Source organism: Perca fluviatilis, chromosome 9, assembly GCF_010015445.1.
Source record: "Perca fluviatilis chromosome 9, GENO_Pfluv_1.0, whole genome shotgun sequence".
In the NCBI taxonomy this organism is placed as follows: domain Eukaryota; kingdom Metazoa; phylum Chordata; class Actinopteri; order Perciformes; family Percidae; genus Perca; species Perca fluviatilis.
The window spans coordinates 11,288,633-11,307,675 of NC_053120.1; the positions used below are offsets into that span (position 1 = coordinate 11,288,633).

General features: G+C 39.7%; 1 protein-coding gene across 1 annotated transcript in view; it reads left to right on the forward strand.

The window, feature by feature from the left end:
• The window catches only part of LOC120565497 (glypican-5-like), a 55,660-nt gene extending 40,199 nt beyond the window's left edge, over positions 1-15,461 (forward strand). The window contains exons 11-12 of the mRNA XM_039811329.1: positions 12,622-12,716; positions 12,806-15,461. Coding sequence (XP_039667263.1) covers positions 12,622-12,716; positions 12,806-12,901 — 191 coding nt within the window. The 3' untranslated portion in view covers positions 12,902-15,461. The remainder of the gene's footprint in view (positions 1-12,621; positions 12,717-12,805) is intronic.
• The last annotated feature ends 3,582 nt before the right edge of the window (positions 15,462-19,043 follow it).

The following is a 19,043-nucleotide window of genomic DNA, read 5'->3' on the forward strand; positions in this document are numbered from 1 at the left end:
AACAAAGACAAAAGGCAGGCTTCTCAACATATGAGCATGTTAAAGCAAGAGCTTAAGTTGGCATTTTTACAAAGAGGCAGTGAAGTCCAGCCAGAAAAGCTAGTTTTTTTTCTTACATTGGAGTCATTTGTTTTTTTTAAAAAACAATGTTATACTAAAGGTTATTTACATGCAAAAGAGTATATTTGATTCACTATGCGATTTGTGAATAGAAGAAGATACATGCCCATACACAACACAAGGTCTAGGCATTAAGAGGCTCATGCTAATTCATGCTAAAGTTGCTATGGAGTTCTGTGTTACTGTCAGCAATCAGATACACCATTTATACCTACGGTAATTGTATTAGCTATGTATTATTATTATCTGTTTTACCATGATGAGAAATCACACAAATGTATCTCACAGATGCCATCAAACACAGTCTGTTACCGTTATTCTTCTTTTACTATTCTTCGTTTAGTTATTCCTCATGCTCATCCTCCCCTCCCATTGAATTCACCAAGATTAAACCGATTGATTTTCTCTCCTCAAACCAGCACAATCCCTTCTTCAACTGCCCCTTCTCCGATCTCTTTGTTCCCCCAGACATATCCAGGTCCTAAAATGTCAATAATGTAAATGTAATCACAGCTTCTCTTCTCTTCTTTTCTCTCCTCTTCTCATCTGTGTAACAAGTGAAATGCTGTGTCATTATAATTGCCGTGCTTTAAACTGGGACGGTGGTGGTGGATGCAGAGATGGGGATACCAACGCCTCCAGGTGTCCATGAGTCATGTTACAACCACTAATGTCTGGAAAGTCTGGAAAGCACCGATCCTTTGCCCTTAAAAGAAACCTTATTTTAAATATAACACATCTGTTTGAAGCTACAAAATTCCCACTATGACTACTGTATTTTCCGGACTATAAGTCGCACTTTTTTCCTACTTTGGCTGGTCCTGCGACTTATAGTCGGGTGCGACTTATATATCAAAATATATATAATTGAACATGTTTTTAAATGTTAATTCATACTGAAAACATTACAGTCTACAGCCGCGAGAGGGCACTCTAGGCTTGTGACAACTAGAATGCTGCTCCTAAAGACAACTGAGAAAGAAAAGAGATTACAAACTGCAGGTAGTAAAATATGCCGCTGCAAACGGTAATCGAGCAGCAGAAAGAAAGTTTGAAATGAGGGAGAAACTTGTGAGGGACTGGCGAAAATGTGACTCTTACTGCAATGAAGAAAACAAAGAAATGTCCAATCGGTTCGGGCTGAAAGCAAGATGGCCAGAGCTGGAGGAACGAGTCGGGAGGGGCTTGTCAACGGTGCAGTTATGTCTCCACGCCTTTTAATACATCCATGCTCCACGCCCTGGTAGCTAGTTGTTCTGTGTGCTATTGTATAGTTGAATAACTGTTAATGTGTTACGTTAACATACCGGACACCTACCGTATTCAGCCTGTTGTTCTGTGTGCTATTGTGTAGTTGACAGATGGAAAAAAAAAAAAATTCTAAATAAATGCGACTTATAGTCCGGTGCGACTTATATATGTTTTTTTCCTCTTCATGATGCATTTTTTGAGTGAAGCGACTTATACTCCGGAGCAACTTATAGTCCAGAAAATACGGTATATGTCTTACAATTTCATGTTGTCCAAAAAAAGAAGATGAAAGAAGCAGATTAACTCCATTCTGCAAAAAAAAAAACACAGATGAAGACAATTTAAGCAGGTTTCACTCATAATATATATATTCATAAACGTTGTATCTTTATCAAGTAGAGGATGTATGTGTGTGTGTGTGTGTGTGTGTGTGTGTTTTTATGTAAGAGTATGTGTGAATGTGTATTTGGAGGGGCACTCAATCCCTGTAACCATGGTTACCAGGTGGTCCGTCCTCCCATGGGTCCTTATTTAATGACAATAAAGAAAGAGAAAAAGAGAGAGGGAGAGGGAGGGAGGGAGGGAGAGAGACAGAAATGGAGAGATAGCAGAAGAGAGGAGGGATGGCAGATTTTGTGCCATCTCTCTTGACCTAGTAACTATTTTTTAGAATCTGGTGAAAGCTTAGTTTTATTTGCAGTTAATATGCTGTCAGTATTTGGTTCTTATCATCATCCTGCACTAAATAATGGACAAACAGCTGGATACTGTACATTGCTGAATCCATTTATTGGCTTGCCTCCATGTATCTTTCCACCATCATCTCTGCCTTGATCCTCTGGCCTCTCCCCCACTTCCCTGGGGCAACATTTCACTGGCACATTCAAAGCCTTTAGAATACATTTCATCTTAAAGGGAGAGTCCAGTGTTTTCCATGTTACCACTCTGCCTGAGGACAGTTTGATCTGCATTCATAAGCATCTCTCTAAAGGGAGCCAGAAAGAACAATAAAAACCCTGGCGAGGCTCCTAATCTGCACCCGTGACTGTAAAAGTTCCCTGAGCGAGCCTGTGGATCGGTTTGATCAGTGCTATAAAATGAAACTGCTTTCTTTTTGTACATGCATGCACTGGAGAACATGAAGGTGTGAAACATGCTATGAATGCAGTCAGAATCCCACCGATACAGCAGCGTTACTCTGGAAATCCAGACTGAAGCATGTTCTTCCTATCATGCTTTGTTTTCACAAGGTTTCAATAGAGCAGCCCTGTTTCTTTAGAATCATACTTATAAACAACTAATGAAGAATATGCAGTACGAACAAAATGCAAAAAGATTTATTGTATATTGAACAGATATATATATATATATATATATATATATATATATATATATATGTATATATGACACTACTGAATATATCAGCAAAATGTTCATCAACATTGCAATGTTTTACCCACCTAGTTGTGGTTTTACTTAAACACTGAAAAAGGCCAGGGCTGATTTGAAGCACAATGTGATACAGGTTATTTTTCAATATCTAACCAAAACCATTATCTTTCCCTTTCCTTAAAGGTCCAGTGTGTAACGTGTTTAGTTGTTCATTATCAAAATCTGTGTTGCCTGTTCACAAACTTGTCCTTTTTCATGAATATTTACCTCCACCATCAATTCCAAGTATTCCTATTGGCTTGAAATTTTACATTTGCATTCACATGAACTGGGGCAGACGCTCCATATTCATATCTTGAAATACGTTAGCCTGTAAGGGACATACTGGACATACTGCTCCACCTTTCGCGTTTTCGCTGTCACATGATAAACTCCCAGGTGCTGCTAATGCTGCTAATGGGTATCGTCGCTTCCCGGCCCCGGCAAGTTTGAAGAAGGAAACATGGAGGACCGCACGTATTCAAAATCCAAATTTCAAGAACAGGAGTCTTCTTCTTCGCTCAGAAAAAGAAAAAGGATATTGAAAAGACCAAGAGTCCGGCTTTTTGAAGCGTGAAGGCTACCATAGCTGTAATGCGTACTTTGAAGTGCGTGGTGCGCAGAGAGTTGATTGCGATATATTTGCTGCTCTTTAACTGTCCTCGGTTCTTTGTTTTTATTTATTTTTTGTTGCCCACCGCTTGTGGTATATTGACTAGAGCTGTAACACACACACACTGTTACACACACACACACACACGTGTGGGTGTATGTGTGTGTGTGTGTGTGTGTGTGTGTGTGTGTGTGTGTGTGTGTGTGTGTTAATAAGCAGTAGAGTTGAAATGATAGATCCTCACGGCAGGAGATGCGGCTCATTAAATAATTACACATTCACGTTCTCTCAGTCTCTTTCATTCAAAGTGACTTAAGGCCCTCTCTTTTGTTCATCTCACCCCGACAGAGATAAAAGAATTGATGAAATGCTGCACTTTGGAGAATATCTACTGAACAACCATGTGCACGGACGGTTGACTCGGTGGAGTCAAGCTATCAACATACCTGAAACCTCTTTAAAGCATCTCTTATATTGTCATGTCCTGTCCTATCCCTCCCTCCCTCCCTGCCTGCCTGTCTATCAACCTGTCTGTTTGCCTGTTTCTGTCTTTCTCTCTACACCTGAGTAAGTTTGTTCATCTTATTAGACATCATCTGTTTATTAATCCTCTCTGCTGTTATTCCAATATGTGACTTTTTGAAAGAAGTCCGTGCTTTGTCTCGCTTTCTCTCTCTGCACCTCCAGCTAGCAGTATTCAAATGAGCATTCACATGGCACACACCCACATCAAGACAACACCCCCACTGGTCTGTGTTGATGTGCAACCTTCAACCAATCCCTCTGCCGATTTCATCCTTTCATCCACCTCCAATCACTGTCCCTCGCATTTACGCTGCAGTATTCAGCTCTTCTTTTTTTTTCTCCGACGTGTTTACTCCAAAGGTTTTATGATTCCACTGGAGGCTCTGCTTAGTGTTGAGTGTGACCTTGGGAAGATGCTTTGCCGCAAGTCAAACCGTTAACTGTTATTATAGTCATTTGAAAACAAGCATTAGCCATAAACCTGTCCTGGAGATTACTTTTCAGACTATGTTACCGCACATTTCATTTGGGACCAGAGGAACAGGTGACTGGGATGCAAACTACATAATCTGACCAGGCTGTTGTCCACAATCTGTCAATAAATACAAGTTTTTGGGATATTAGCCAATGGATTAACTTGATTATGAAGTGAGTCTTTCACTCCATTACAACACTATATAACAAGCAAACATACCTTTTAGTAACATTCATACAATCTTCATTTTAAATTATATTTTAAAAACGAAAACCTAAATCAGTCAGGTTTATTAGAGCGGTACTTTCATATTTCAGGTGTATTGATTGATCGATTTAGGATAAATAATGCATCACCACATGCCTGTTTTTCTATCAACCCAAAGTAAAAAATGATGGACATGAGGTGATGCTTAAAATGAGTTTTCCACCTCAAATCATTTTTAACCACGCGAGTGGCGAGGTGCAAGGGATGGCAAGGTCGGCTGGTCCACACTTTGGTCCAGACAGAAATATCTCAAACAACTGTCAGATGGGTTTAAATGGAAACTCTAATCACTTTGGCTATCTTAGAACTTTTCATTTCAATTTGTCCACTACTTTGTTTCATGCCTAAATACCAGCAAAAGTGACATTTCCATCAGCCTATGCTGTACTTTGTGTCTTATTGATAGCTAGCAAATGTAAGCATGCTAACACGCCAAACTAAGATCATTAACATGGTAAACATATCTGCTTAACGTCAGCTCGTTAACATTTAGCTCAACGCACCGCTGTGCCTCTTACAACACGCTTGCATGGCTGTAGACGTTTAGGATTAGAGTAATAGAAACACAACGCTTCTTTGGACGACTAGTTGGACGCTAAGACCAAAGAGCCTGTCAGAGTAAAACCCAACAAGTGCTATTTTATGTACATTTTAACACTGATTGAACATCTCTGAGTAATCCCTTCAAAATAAGTTATAGCATAGAATGCTTAGAGCTGCTAAAAGTTCTCATCCCTTCTTTTTGAGATAAGGAACATAACTATCACTCAGGATATTACAGTGCAAACACATTAAATGCTTGAAAACATTGTGGCAAATTACCCACCAGGGACACCTTTGCTGATTTTAGTGTCTATAGATTCTTGTCTTAATAAGTAAGTTGACTTGCAGGCCAATTTAACAATACTCTTTTTTAAGTCCGTAAATAACAAGATGAAAGCAGTGAAGAAAATTAGGGGATACAATACCGTATCAATTTATAATTTGATTCTGAAAAGTACTTGCTCTTCCTGCTCTGTGTGTGTGTGTGTGTGTGTGTGTGTATCTTCCCTGGGGAACTGAGGCTGAAGTAATGAAATGCTCATTACTGATTCAGCTAGAAATGCTCGGGATACATTTACACGCCTACACACACACACACCAGCTATCCAGACGCTTTCCAAGGTCACCTCGCATCGTGTGTGTGTGTGCGTGCGTGCGTGTGTGTGTGTGCGTGCGAGAGAGAGAGAGAGAGAGAGAGAAAAGGAATGAATGTACAAATTGAGAATGGACAAGATTGAGCATAATTGGGGCCGAAATTGACAGTTCTGAACAATACACCACAGGCATCTTATATCAAACATCATTAACACACATACACACACACATATTCACTCATTCACCTTGATGCTGCCAGTTCACCTTTGCTGTCAGTTCACTTTTCTACTGTCACTCATTAGATGCATCCCTGACATCCTTTCATCACTCCATCCACATGCACAAGCACACACTTGTACTGTATATCGAACATAAACACACACATACACACACACACACACACACACACACACATACATATGTAAACGACCAAAGGTTACCTTCTGATGCAAGACGAGACTTCCTTGCTTTACACATTTAAATGCATTGTATCAGTTCTGCTTTTACACACACATCAGTCTGATCAAAGCATAACTAACAGGTTTTTGTGACACACAGTGTTTATGGACACACACATACAGCACACACACACACACACACAATAGGTTATTGTCTGCTGTTATTAGAAAGATGCTGTGTTGTCAGCCAGGTTTTGTTTCAGTGTGCAGACTGCAGGAATGCATGAAATCATGAAAGAGAATTAAACACAGCATTGCTGAGGTTTGGGATGCTTGTTACTATGCTAGGTCAGGGAGGGATGTTAAAGTCTGAACATTACAGTGGATTAACGCACCACAGGTGCAGATGGCGGTTTTGGCTGGATGGTAATTTGGAACCAGAATGTTTTTTTGTATAATGCCAAAAAATAAAGAAAATGTTTAGACATGCTGCTTCTTATCAACAACAGCTTACTGTCATTTATATTTTATACGGATGAACAATTATTTATTTATTTATTTAGTTATCGAAATCAAAGTTTTAGTCACTTATTAAATCAGTTAAAATTGTTCTTTTAAATGATCAATAGTTTGTCAAAAAGTACTGTACACATTTGCTACTTTAACCAATATATTATTATTATTATTATTATTATTATTATTATTATTATTATTATTATACTTTAGCTTTTATTCTGGGACTTGAAAATGTTCTTGGCTGAGAAAAGACAATTGCTTAAAGGTCCCTTAGTGGTCCCCTAATACTGTATCTGAAGTCTCTTTCCCGAAATTCCGCCTTGGTGCAGAATTACAGCCACTAGAGCCAGTCCCACAATGAGCTTTCCTTAGGATGTGCCATTTCTGTGTCTGTAGCTATTGAGGAGGAGAGGGGGGGGGCAAGGTCGAGGGTGGGGGTGTGGCCTTGACCAACTGTCACTTCGCTCGTTTGAAAGCCATGATGTCTCTCTCTCATGGGTGGGCCAAATTTTCTGGGTGGGCAAAGCAGAGAAAGGGGAGGTAACCTTGCTCCTTATGACCTCATAAGGAGAAGATTCCAGATCGGCCCATCTGAGCTTTCATTTTCTCAAAGGCAGAGCAGGATACCCAGGGCTCGGTTTACACCTGAGCCTACAGCCTGATATCTAAGAAAGAAAGATTATGTCTGCATAAATGGTATTAATATAAGACACATGTTGTGACTGAATTCAGTGTTTTCCTGATTTTTTTCCTTCCACATTACATCATAGACATAGAATTATGAACTTTCAATAATTGGCAATGTTCTTTATGCAACAACGAGACATATTTCTCTTTTAAGACATGAATGCTGTTTGTGTGTTACAGTATGAGAGAGAGAGAGAGAGAGAGAGAGAGAGGGAGAGAATTGCACTGAGTCTATTTCCTTTGGGTCACCACAGCTCTGATTTATAGCCCTGCTCCACCTGCTTTCAACCCTTACTGTCACCCCTGGGTGAATGCTTCACTTGAATCCAATTCCGTTTTTTATCTTAGCATTTTGGAAAAAGTATCTAAAGTACAAGTCAACGGTGAAGAGGACCCATTTATTTGCTTGGATAGGAGATGGATGATTGATGATGGATCACTGTCGCTCTCCTCTTCAGCCTCCAAGGCATAGTAACCATTGTTGTCCTTCCTTGTAAACTGTCAGCTCTTCTGAGGATGCAAACTGGGCATGAATGGAGGTGGAAGCTGTTCATATGCTGGACGTCAATGAAGAAGGCTGAAACTTTTGGCTGATCTGCAATCTGCCATTGCAACTCAGTGACTGATCCTCCAAATGTCACTCCTGCATTCTTATTATCACACACAAACACACTCGCTCATTACTCATTCTAGCAAAGGTTAAACTACCCCATGAGTATGATGAGTGTTTGCCTGTGTGTGCGCGTTTGTGTGCACGTATTTGTAGCCAATCTGCCACATGTGATCTGGATTGTTGCTAAGAGACAACATCCCGAAGGGCATGTAGGAGGAGACCGCGTGTTGCCACCCGCTTTCAGAACACACACAAAGACACAAGCACGCGCACGTGCAAAGCAGCCTTTCAGGCTTTCAAGTTTGAATGACACTGATTTGAGACATTCAGTCAAATTATTAACCGTATCGTACTTTGGATTACTGTAGTGCTGGAATCACAATTTTTATAATCAGTCAGTCATTTATTAAGCTAAAATGTCAAATATTTGTTACCTCCAGCTTCTCACTTGTAAAGCCTCATACACAGGTAAAACCTCTTTGCGCTGGTTTGAAGGGAGCGCTACCCTTGGCGTGGCGCTTCCAATCTTAAAAAGTATATCTGTTTTGCTACACATTTGGGTGGTGATGGCGCAGTGGATATGACACATGACTTTGGTGTGGGAGACTTGGGTTCAATTCCCACTGCGATACATCAACCAATGTGTCCCTGAGCAAGACACTTAACCCCTAGTTGCTCCAGAAGTGTGCGACCTCTGACATATATCGTAGTTGTAAGTCGCTTTGGATAAAAGCTTCAGCTAAATGACATGCAATGTCATTTCAAAATGTGTGTTATACCTTTCCATATCAAGCCTGCATCATTTTGCTGTCTAATTTACCTTCAAATGTGATTGTAACTCCCTCACCTTGCTCATGCTATTCAGTGTAAACTATTACTGTAGTTAGGCCTTTTCTGATGTTGCTTTTTGGGGTAATTAAGGCACCAAACAAATCAACTTGCCGTTTTGTCATCTAAGCCAGCTTCCTGGAGCAAAGGACGTCCCGTTTTTGGAATAATTCCAATTTCTTCTGAAAGTGCTATAATGACAAAAATAACAGATATTGTGCTAACATTGGAATGTCAATTTATTACACTACACTTGTTATGGTGGAAAAGCAAAATAAAATATGACGCAGTTCTGTTCACTAAACAGGTTCAAACCAGATGTGACAAAATGTTTTCAGTTCTGATAGGAACAGATGGACACAAAACAGACACCACACACACACACACACACACACACACACACACACACACACACTGTACATAATTGCACCGCCATGAGCCCAGGGTCCCATATTGCTCCATGCAGCTATTCGACAAGACAGCACACAATAAAGGACAGATTCCTAATTGGTGAACGTTCTGTGACCAAATCATCTAAATCATCAACACAGACACTCAAAAACAAAAACACATCATGCTTCTCTGAAGCAGATTTATTTTTTTGTAGGAGTGTCTATGTCTGTGTTTTGATTTCATAACCTTTTGTGTGTGTGTGTGTGTGTATTTATATGGGTGTTTTCCTTCTCTCTTCATGTCTGTATTATTATGAGATATAATTGTGTGAGTGTGTGAACATTAACAACTCACCTCATTCCTCAGTGACTGAAAGAAGCTCTTTGTCTATTGTACTGCAGGACAATGTGTATTGTAATAGACAGAATCAGATTTCTACCCAAGCAGGTGTGTGTGTGTGTATGTATGTGTGTGTGTGTGTGTGTGTGTGTGTGTGTGTGTGTGTGTGTGTGTGTGTGTGTGTGTGTGTGTGTGCGTGCGCGTGCATTTAGCTGGCAGCACAGTCTGTTTCCCTCCTGTCCTAATCCACTCATTTACCAAAGTTCCTCCAATGAGGTGCTGGAGTACTGCCAACACACACACACACCACACACACACACACACACACACACACACACACACATGCATATGACAGCCTTAAAGCAGCTGGTAAAGTCCGGCCATATGCCCATTTAATGAAGCAACACTTCACACTCTTTGTGTGTGTGTGTGTGTGTGTGTGTGTGTGTGTGTGTGTGTGTGTGTGTGTGTGTGTGTGTGTGTGTGTGTGTGTGTGTGTGTGAGAGTGTGTGTGTCTGTGTCTGTGTAACAGTATTCACATTTGTGCGAAGCTGTGGGTGGGTGGGGTGAAATCCATAAATCTTTCAGGTCTAAACAACAACAAAAACAACCATAAATATTGCAAGATTTATCATGAGACTAAAAACAGAACCAGAAATGACTTCCACAAATCTTTACTCAGACTGTTAATTTATGGACTTGTTTATTTAGGGAGATATTTTTAAAAACTAGATTTTTCAAAATGATTACGAAGGCCTGCTTTGTTTGTTTTCATTTAGTTGATCTTGTTAGACATTTAAAGTCAGTTGAATGTTGCTTGTAAAACTATATTAATGAAGTACTGTAGTTCCCATGTTCAAGATTGCAGTGTAATATAATACATAATTTACTTTGGATAAAAGGTATTTATATGTAGAGCAATCAGAAATCAAGCTTTACAGTGCTTCCCATAGGCCAATGAAATTAAAAGACCAACAATAATAAAAGCAAGTGGAAAAAGTAGATTAGTAGAGAAGAATTAAAAAGTCAAAAAAACATTAAGAATATGTACATAGTCTACTGATAACTCAGAAATGATTTTTGGAGACTTCAAAGATGACGACCAGTCCGATGATTTCAAATCAAATGCAACTTTATTCAAACAGTGAATAAACTCACATGACAATGAGACAACCGTTGAGCATACAAAAGTGTCTGCCCAAGGGTGACTAACACGAACATCAAAATGGATCCTTTTTATACTCTCTTTGTCCTCACACAGTCCAAGCTATCTATTTCAGTGGAACAGTTACTTTCAAACTACGCCTTTTACGGCCTATGCTTCTAATAGATTCACACATTCCAATCTACTCCTGTGTAGGACAGTGTTACCTTCAACTAACCTTCTGTGTAGTACACTACATACAAGATATGAAATACATTTGAAACATGTATACTGAAATATCCAACCTGTCAGCTACAGTATCTCACAAAAGTGAGTACACCCCTCTTATTTTAGTAAATATTTCATTATATCTTTTAATGGGACAACACTGAAGAAATGACACTTTGCTACAATGTAAAGTATTAAGTTTACAGCTTGTATAACAGTGTAAATGTGCTGTCCCCTCAAAATAACTCAACATACAGCCATTAATGTCTAAACCGCTAGCAACAAAAGTCAGTACACCCTTTTGTTAAATTCCCATAGAGGCAGGCAGATTTTAATTTTTAAAGGCCAGTTATTTCATGGATCCAGGATACTATGCATCCTGATAAAGTTCCCTTGGCCTTTGGAATTAAAATAGCCCCCCCCCACATCATCGCATACCCTTCACCATACCCCCACATCATCACATACCCTTCACCATACCCCCACATCATCACAAACCTTCACCATACCCCCACATCATCACATACCCTTCACCATACCCCCACATCATCACATAACCTTCACCATACCCCCACATCATCACATACCCTTCACCAACCCCATCATCACATACCCTTCACCATACCCCCACACACAACCTCACCATACCCCCACATCTCCATACCACTCACATACCCTTCACCATACCCCACATCATACATACCTTAAATAATACCCTTCACCATACCTAGAGATTGGCATGGGGTACTTTCCATAAAATCATCTCTCAATGCAAATCAAACTAGCTATTAGGCTAACTGACATAAAACCATGCCAATCTCTAGGTATGGTGAAGGGTATGTGATGATGTGGGGGGGGGGGCTATTTTAATTCCAAAGGCCAAGGGAACTTTATCAGGATGCATAGTATCCTGGATCCATGAAATAACTGGCCTTTAAAAATAAAAATCTGCCTGCCTCTAATGGAATTTAACATAGGGGTGTAATGACTTTTGTTGCTAGCGGTTTAGACATTAATGGCTGTATGTTGAGTTATTTTGAGGGGACAGCACATTTACACTGTTATACAAGCTGTAAAGTTAATACTTTACATTGTAGCAAAGTGTCATTTCTTCAGTGTTGTCCCATTAAAAGATATAATGAAATATTTACTAAAATGTGAGGGGTGTACTCACTTTTGTGAGATACTGTATATATACAGTAGCAGAACTATATGATCTTAACATTAAACACTTCTCATCTTTATAATAACCAACCAATAAACTACCAGCTATGGTGAGCTAACAGCATATCACACATTTCTAATCAATCTGAGTCAGTTGTAACACATTAAAACCACCTGCTGTGATTGAGTGTGTGTTAAAACCAAGTGAGCAGAAAAGTCGAAATCGATAGCAAAAAATTATGAATAAATGGCTGAAAAGTCCAGCTGTGGGAGCAGTATGAATGCACACTTGATCAAAACCAAACCTACATTATTGTGGGGAGAACTTGATAACATCCAGTTAAAAATCTATTCTAATTTACACATTTGGAACAGGACAGCATGTGTTGATAAAGGGGAACTGAAGCTCATCTGATACATAATCACATATATAGGGTACGCACCTATACTGTCATGTACTGTATGCTATATATTTGCTTTTGTCGTTCTCAGGTGATACATCCAGCGGTCGTAGTCCAGTGACAAAGGACATTGCTCCTCCTCCTCCTCGTCGCCTCGTCCCTCCTCATCACCTCTCACCACCACAGGTAGCTGTTCCTCCGCTCATACTCATTCTCTTCTTCCTTTACTCTTTCCTGTCATATAATGTTGCATCTCATTGCATATTCTGTGTCAGGTGGCTGTTCAAGGCTCAGCCCACACGCTGTCTGTTGAACCTTTGACCCTGGCGACCATGCTGCTCCTACTGCTGTCACCGTGGGAACACCGCTGATCACAGAGAGACGCTCTGACAGAGACAAAAAGACTGAGAGACAACCACAAAGGTTTTGTGGTGAAGTTGAGCATTTGGAGTTTCTGTAAGCACAGGTCAAACCCACTCTGATCGGTTTATGTTTCGGGTGGGACAATCTGTCGGTTCATCACAGTTGCAGGTGCACAGTATGCATTTTAATGTTACCTGTACTGACCTCTACGTGTTTGGTTATGTGTATTTAACTCTGATAGGATAGATTGCACAGCACTACTGACGTTTTTGAAGAGAGATGTAAATACAAATATATATATTATATATTTATATGAAGAATTTCTATAGATAACAAAGGCTTGATGTGTAAATAGAGATTACAACAGAACAGAAGAGATTGACTTGGATGTTAAGCAGTGTTTTGTTTGGTTTGTATCCCCCATGGAGACTAAGATCCATGACAGCTATAGTTCAAGCTGAAGGTCTTCACTGTATAGCAGCAGTGTGCTCACAGTGAGGGCACTCTTGTGAGGACGTATTAATGTTGAAGAGAACAAAGCACTGATATGCAAAACAACCAATTACGCAATACTTCAGACCATTTACAGATGGCCACGCAGCATAATGAAGAATTTGACAGTTTGGCCTGTAAATCTGTGCGGACTAGAGCCCATCCGGCACTTTTCTTTCACAGAATCATGCTCTTTTTAGTCATGCAAGCTGGGTGATTTATTTTATTTCTGCAGCAAGTACTGCATGTTGAGAGTTTCAACTGTGTAACACTTGCTCAAATGTTTAATTCCTCCAAAAATGACCATTTAATAGTTGAGATCTCTCCCAAGAAACTGTGTCCTCTGGTAGTTTGACATTTCTACACATATACAAACCTTTTATGGTCTTGGTAGTTGTGGAAGAACTTAAGACTATTTTCTTCTCAAGATGTACAGCATGCAGAGTTGTAAAAGGACTACAGAAAGGGATGTAACAGCTTCAATTTTAACTTCAATTTCACTTGTAAACTACCACAGATATCTTGACAGAAAGTTCAGAGTAAAAATAAGAATATCCTAACCAATAAAAAGCACCAAATACAAGGAAATACTAAATATGGCCTGTATGTAAGAGCAAAAAGACACAACCTCCTGCCAGAACAATGAATAATTGAACATCTTGTTGTCATATGTAAACACACACAAAACGTGTCACAGTGGCTGGTCTCCATATGTATTAATGAAAACTGCAATAGTGAGATAATATTTAAGACATCTAACAAAATACGTATTATATATTAAAGGCTTTTTCTGAGTCTGATACACATGTTATCAGCTTGTCTCCATCCAGTGAAGACAAGAGATGGAGTATAAGAGAGTGATCAGAGTACAGCTGAGCCCTGGTCCAAACGTGAATTAAATGTAATTCATGTTAATTAAGACTATCAAGTCCTCTCGGCTCTCTGTCGAGTCTCAAACCCCCCAAACTACACACAACAAGCAGGACAGACAACTGGAATACTGATTAATACATTCAAAATGAAGCAAATGAACCAGCTGACTTTCTCCTCATCATTTTGTCCCATATAGTCTTTTGAAAATTCCCTCATAAATGTATCTACTGTCATCACCTGAGACAGTTTATTCAATAAGGAATGTGAGACGACTTCAAAAATACCTTTAAGAGCCAACGTGTGTGAGTTATCTGGGCAGCGAGCCCAAATACCATGTTAGCTGGCAGGATGCTTTCACAACATAATTTGTCAAACAAGCGTGCTATTATTTGATTACTATTTAAACGTTATACCCAAATCAGATGAGATTTTGGATTGGAGCCCGCCACTCCATCCTTCACAGCTCTTGCTAGGCGGCCTCCATAAACAAAACACCAACACGCACCCGTGCACATACAGATAAGTGGATGTATAAAAGAGTGGGCAATTAACAGCAATTTTGGAGTTATGAAAAATTTAAAAAGAAACATTATTTTATAAACGTATAAACTTGAAAACATAAAAGCTCTCTTGGGTAATAGTTCAAATGTAATCGTCCGGAAAGTGAAGATGAACTGTAAGCCACTAACTGCTACTGTATCTGTGGATCACAGGTTTAAATGAGATATATTTGCATTAAATGACGTGGGACTCTTGTTAGTGCATATTTGTATATGATACCGAGTGATGTTTTTCACATCAGCATAGAAGTGACTTTCTGTTGTTCCTCTTGTACTGTGTTGACATAATGGTTCTCAGCATGTGTGTTGAGGCACACTGGTGTGCCATGGAGGGAGCTGTGCTGCGTGTCATTGTCAAATCATTAAATGTACTTTATCAAGGTTTAACAGCTCTTTGTGTGTAGAAATTCTAATGTTGTTGTAGCAGTATGCAGGAACACCAGGATGCAAGAAACAACCAGTTAGCTACGGTAGTATGGTTTCTCTCCCCACACTCTGAAAACTACTGTGCTAATTTATTCAACTTAACCAGTGACTCTCATGTGAAATTTTATGAAACCTACTGTAATCCATGGTGTCCTGCTACTCTGTTGTGTCATTAATCTGCAGATTAATATCCTCAGTAATAAACAGTTTTCAAATACGGTTTGTACTTTGTCTTTTATATCTTGTGTAACAGCCCAAATGGAAGATGCATGTGGGAGCCACAAACAGGGCGGACACAAAGTGTAAAATAGCAAACACCATTTGTAAATAATAAGAATGATAATTCAAAAACTTCTTTAATTGAAATGTATATGATAGAAAAGAAAATATGACAGAGTGGTGGTCCTCTATTTACACATGGCTACCTGCGTACAGAGTTTGCAATGTGGCTAAAATTCAAATTTTGAGTAGCAATTGTAGCACTTTCATACTGCAGATATTTTCATTTGTCATTTATCTTAACATAAAATAAAGACTTCATTTAGAAACATGGGATTGGGTTGTTTTTTTTTATCGGTGTATTTTATCATCAGAGCAACCACCATGTCTGGGTGTCTAAAATGGGTTTGAACAGATAGTAGTTTGGTGCCATCAGAGCCTTGTGTGTATATACGTATATGGGAATGCAGCTGCAGCTCTTTGGCCTCTGGCCCTTTGAGAGATTACTGTGATTGGATTGGCATGGTGAGGAAGTTGGCACAGATCACTTGGTTGGCTCAGGAAGCTGCCAGGATGATGTGAAATAAAGACATCATTGAATGCATATTGCCCGAGAGAGGAAGACAGAAAGAGAGAGAGAGAGAGAGAGAGAGAGAGAGAGGGAGAGAGAGAGAGAGCATGAAGGAGAAAGACTGCGAGAAGGTGGAGTGCTCCCATTACTCATCCTGTTGTTGGCACAATCCAGTCCCACCCACATATTTTGTTTCAGTCTAAGAATGTTGTTTCAAGATATTTATGCAACTTTCTTTTTAGCCATTATAATGTTCTCTTCATTCATGGGAAAAGGTGAGTTTTTCCTGGATGATGCAATGTGCTGCTTTGATTTATTGGGGTGGCTGTGGTTCAGAGGTAGAGGGGGTCACCCCCCCTTAACCACAACATAGGCGGTTCGATTCCAGGCTTTTCCGGCCACAAGACAGCTGTGCAAGACACTGAACCCCAAGTTGCTCCGTGGGTGCTGTATGTAGCTGTCCACTGCTCCTAATGCTTAGGAAGGGTTAAATGCAGGCACTCAATTTTACCAAGTTGTACTGTACAATTGTATGTTTCTTCTTCTTCTTCTTACCTGGAAACAAATGCCTGATGCACTTCAAGGGCCAGTTTACTCTGCACATCCCTGAACATACAGTGAGAACACCGAGACAGAAAAGGCAGTTAGCAGGCAGAATGAGAGGCAAAGAAGAAGATAAAACTAGGATGAATCAGAGTTCCTGACAGGGAGAAGGAGCGAGACGGGGGATTTGCAGGATGTGGTTTCAACAAGCTGGTGAGATTGTTGCTCTGATGAATAGTATCCTTCCTCGGTGCCAGCACTAATGAAATCAGAGCTTTGATTATTTTAAATCATATTTAGGTTCCTATCCTCATCAGCGTTTACAGCCTTCGAGACACACATTATATCAGATTACTCACTGTGAACATGTTGCAGTTCCACATGGTTCAATAGCTGTTTTACGTTTTACCTATAAAAACATGACCAGAGGCTTTCTAGGTACTGAGAGCCATGTGGTGATCACCCATGAAGCACACCTGCCTCCTTATTGACATAAAAACAACACAACTGGATTTAAAATTGATTTATACCAGCTACAGAGGTTAAATCGGGAAATGTATGCCCTGTACTGGTAAGCATTTCTTTGTACATATGGGTATATTTATCAATCAAGTTCTAGTTCAAGGTATATGTCTGTACTGAATAACAACCTAAGACTGAAGATCACGCTCTTGTCCCTTTCAGCAGTAAGTAACACCATCCAGAATAAGCTTTACTGACCAACACTGGATCTTTAGCCTCTCTTATCCCTGAGGTATTCAAATATTTCTGTTACTTTGATTGTGAATGTGCAAAGTAAAAGATCCATTGTTTTTTTTTGTTTTTGTAAAGATTATATTTTTGGGCTTTTCCGCCTTAAATTTGACAGGACAGCTAGGTGAGAAAGGGGAGAGAGAGGGGGAAGACATGCAGGAAATCGTCACACATATATGTGTCTCATGTATCCACCATAAAATGAATAACTGTTTTGAAAGTGAGTACAAGAAAGCTCATCATAAAAGTATTTAGCCTGGAAGGGAGGTTGAGGCCTCTTTATTGTGTGAGAGGGTTCTGAGAAATGAATGATTTATCTTCCCATAACGAGATGTGTGTGTAAGAGTTGAATTGATAGGTGGATATAGGATAAGAAAAGAGTCCTAAGATAAGAAAAAGTCCTGACCGAAGAAAGGTTGTAATGACCTCTTTGGTGGGATCATGTGCATCTCGCTGTTGTCTGCAGTTAGTGTGTGTTATTTCAAAGTAAGAGCTGAGAAGAGGCTGCCTCTTGTCAGCCATAGCTGCAAGACACTGATGGCTCTTGCTTGCTATTTGATTTCTAACTCTCATCTGCACTAGACAAGAACAGATTTTCAGATCAGTTTCCGTGACAGTGTGTGAAAGATCCTTTAATATACGGCAGTGGTGTGGCACTAGTCTAAATGTGGATTGGGTGTTAGGACTCATTAAACCCTGAAAGCTGATCAACTTCACTTGGCAGCATCCTTATCCACAGTCTACGATGCCAACATAGAGCAGTTCTGCTGAAGCAATCAAGGATTAGGTGTCTTGCTGACGGGCACTTTAACATCAGTTAGTTTCTTGTGAAAGGAGAGCATTGAATCATCTAACTCACCTTAACACACCCATATTATCCCAATCCTCTCTTCAATGCTCTAAACCACTAATTATGTCTGGTAAACTTGCAATAACAGTTTTTTTTTTGCCACTTAGGGACAGCTGAAACAAGCTACAAGCAGTCATATTATCCCCTTTTAAGTTAGCAAAGTTGCCTCTTTACACCTTCAGCATATACATAGCAACATTCATTTTTTGTCTTGTTTCTGTCCACCTAATGCATGTACGTCCAATATTCACCCTGCTTGGTCTACACCAACTCCTGAGGGAAATATCTGGCTCTTTAGCTGCTAAATGCTCTACTTTGTTCAGCCACACCGCAAGCTTAGCTAAGAAGTCACAATCTTCTCCCCCATCTGTTCTCTCACATTTACACTAACTGACTTTGGCCTTCAGCATTAACTTCACACTGTTTTCAGGTTGAAGCAGGTTCACACTGACCTGGATGCCAGCCAGTCATTCACTCCCATGCTATTTTGTCAGCATTTACTGACTATGGCTCAGAGATCTTATCTTAAATGACAGATAGTTTGGATCGAGTGTGGCAGGTAAGCTTTTAAAATTTCATCATGTATGATTTATTGTTTGTAGGTGTGTGTTCAGTATGCAACAGGTGTTGGTGGGTATGCTTTGTGATAGACACATAAAGAGTGTATGCTGTGTCTTGAGAAAGCATTAATCATTTCTTGGTTCAGTCCTGCTATACTGCAGAATGACTGACATGTGAGTCAAGAGTGCCAATAGTTTAAAAACTGGTGAGCAGGAAATATCTGTCATTCTGATTTGCAGACTTGAAAGGAAATTATGTAAAGTATAACAGAGAAATACTACACTAACACATTACAGGTCGTA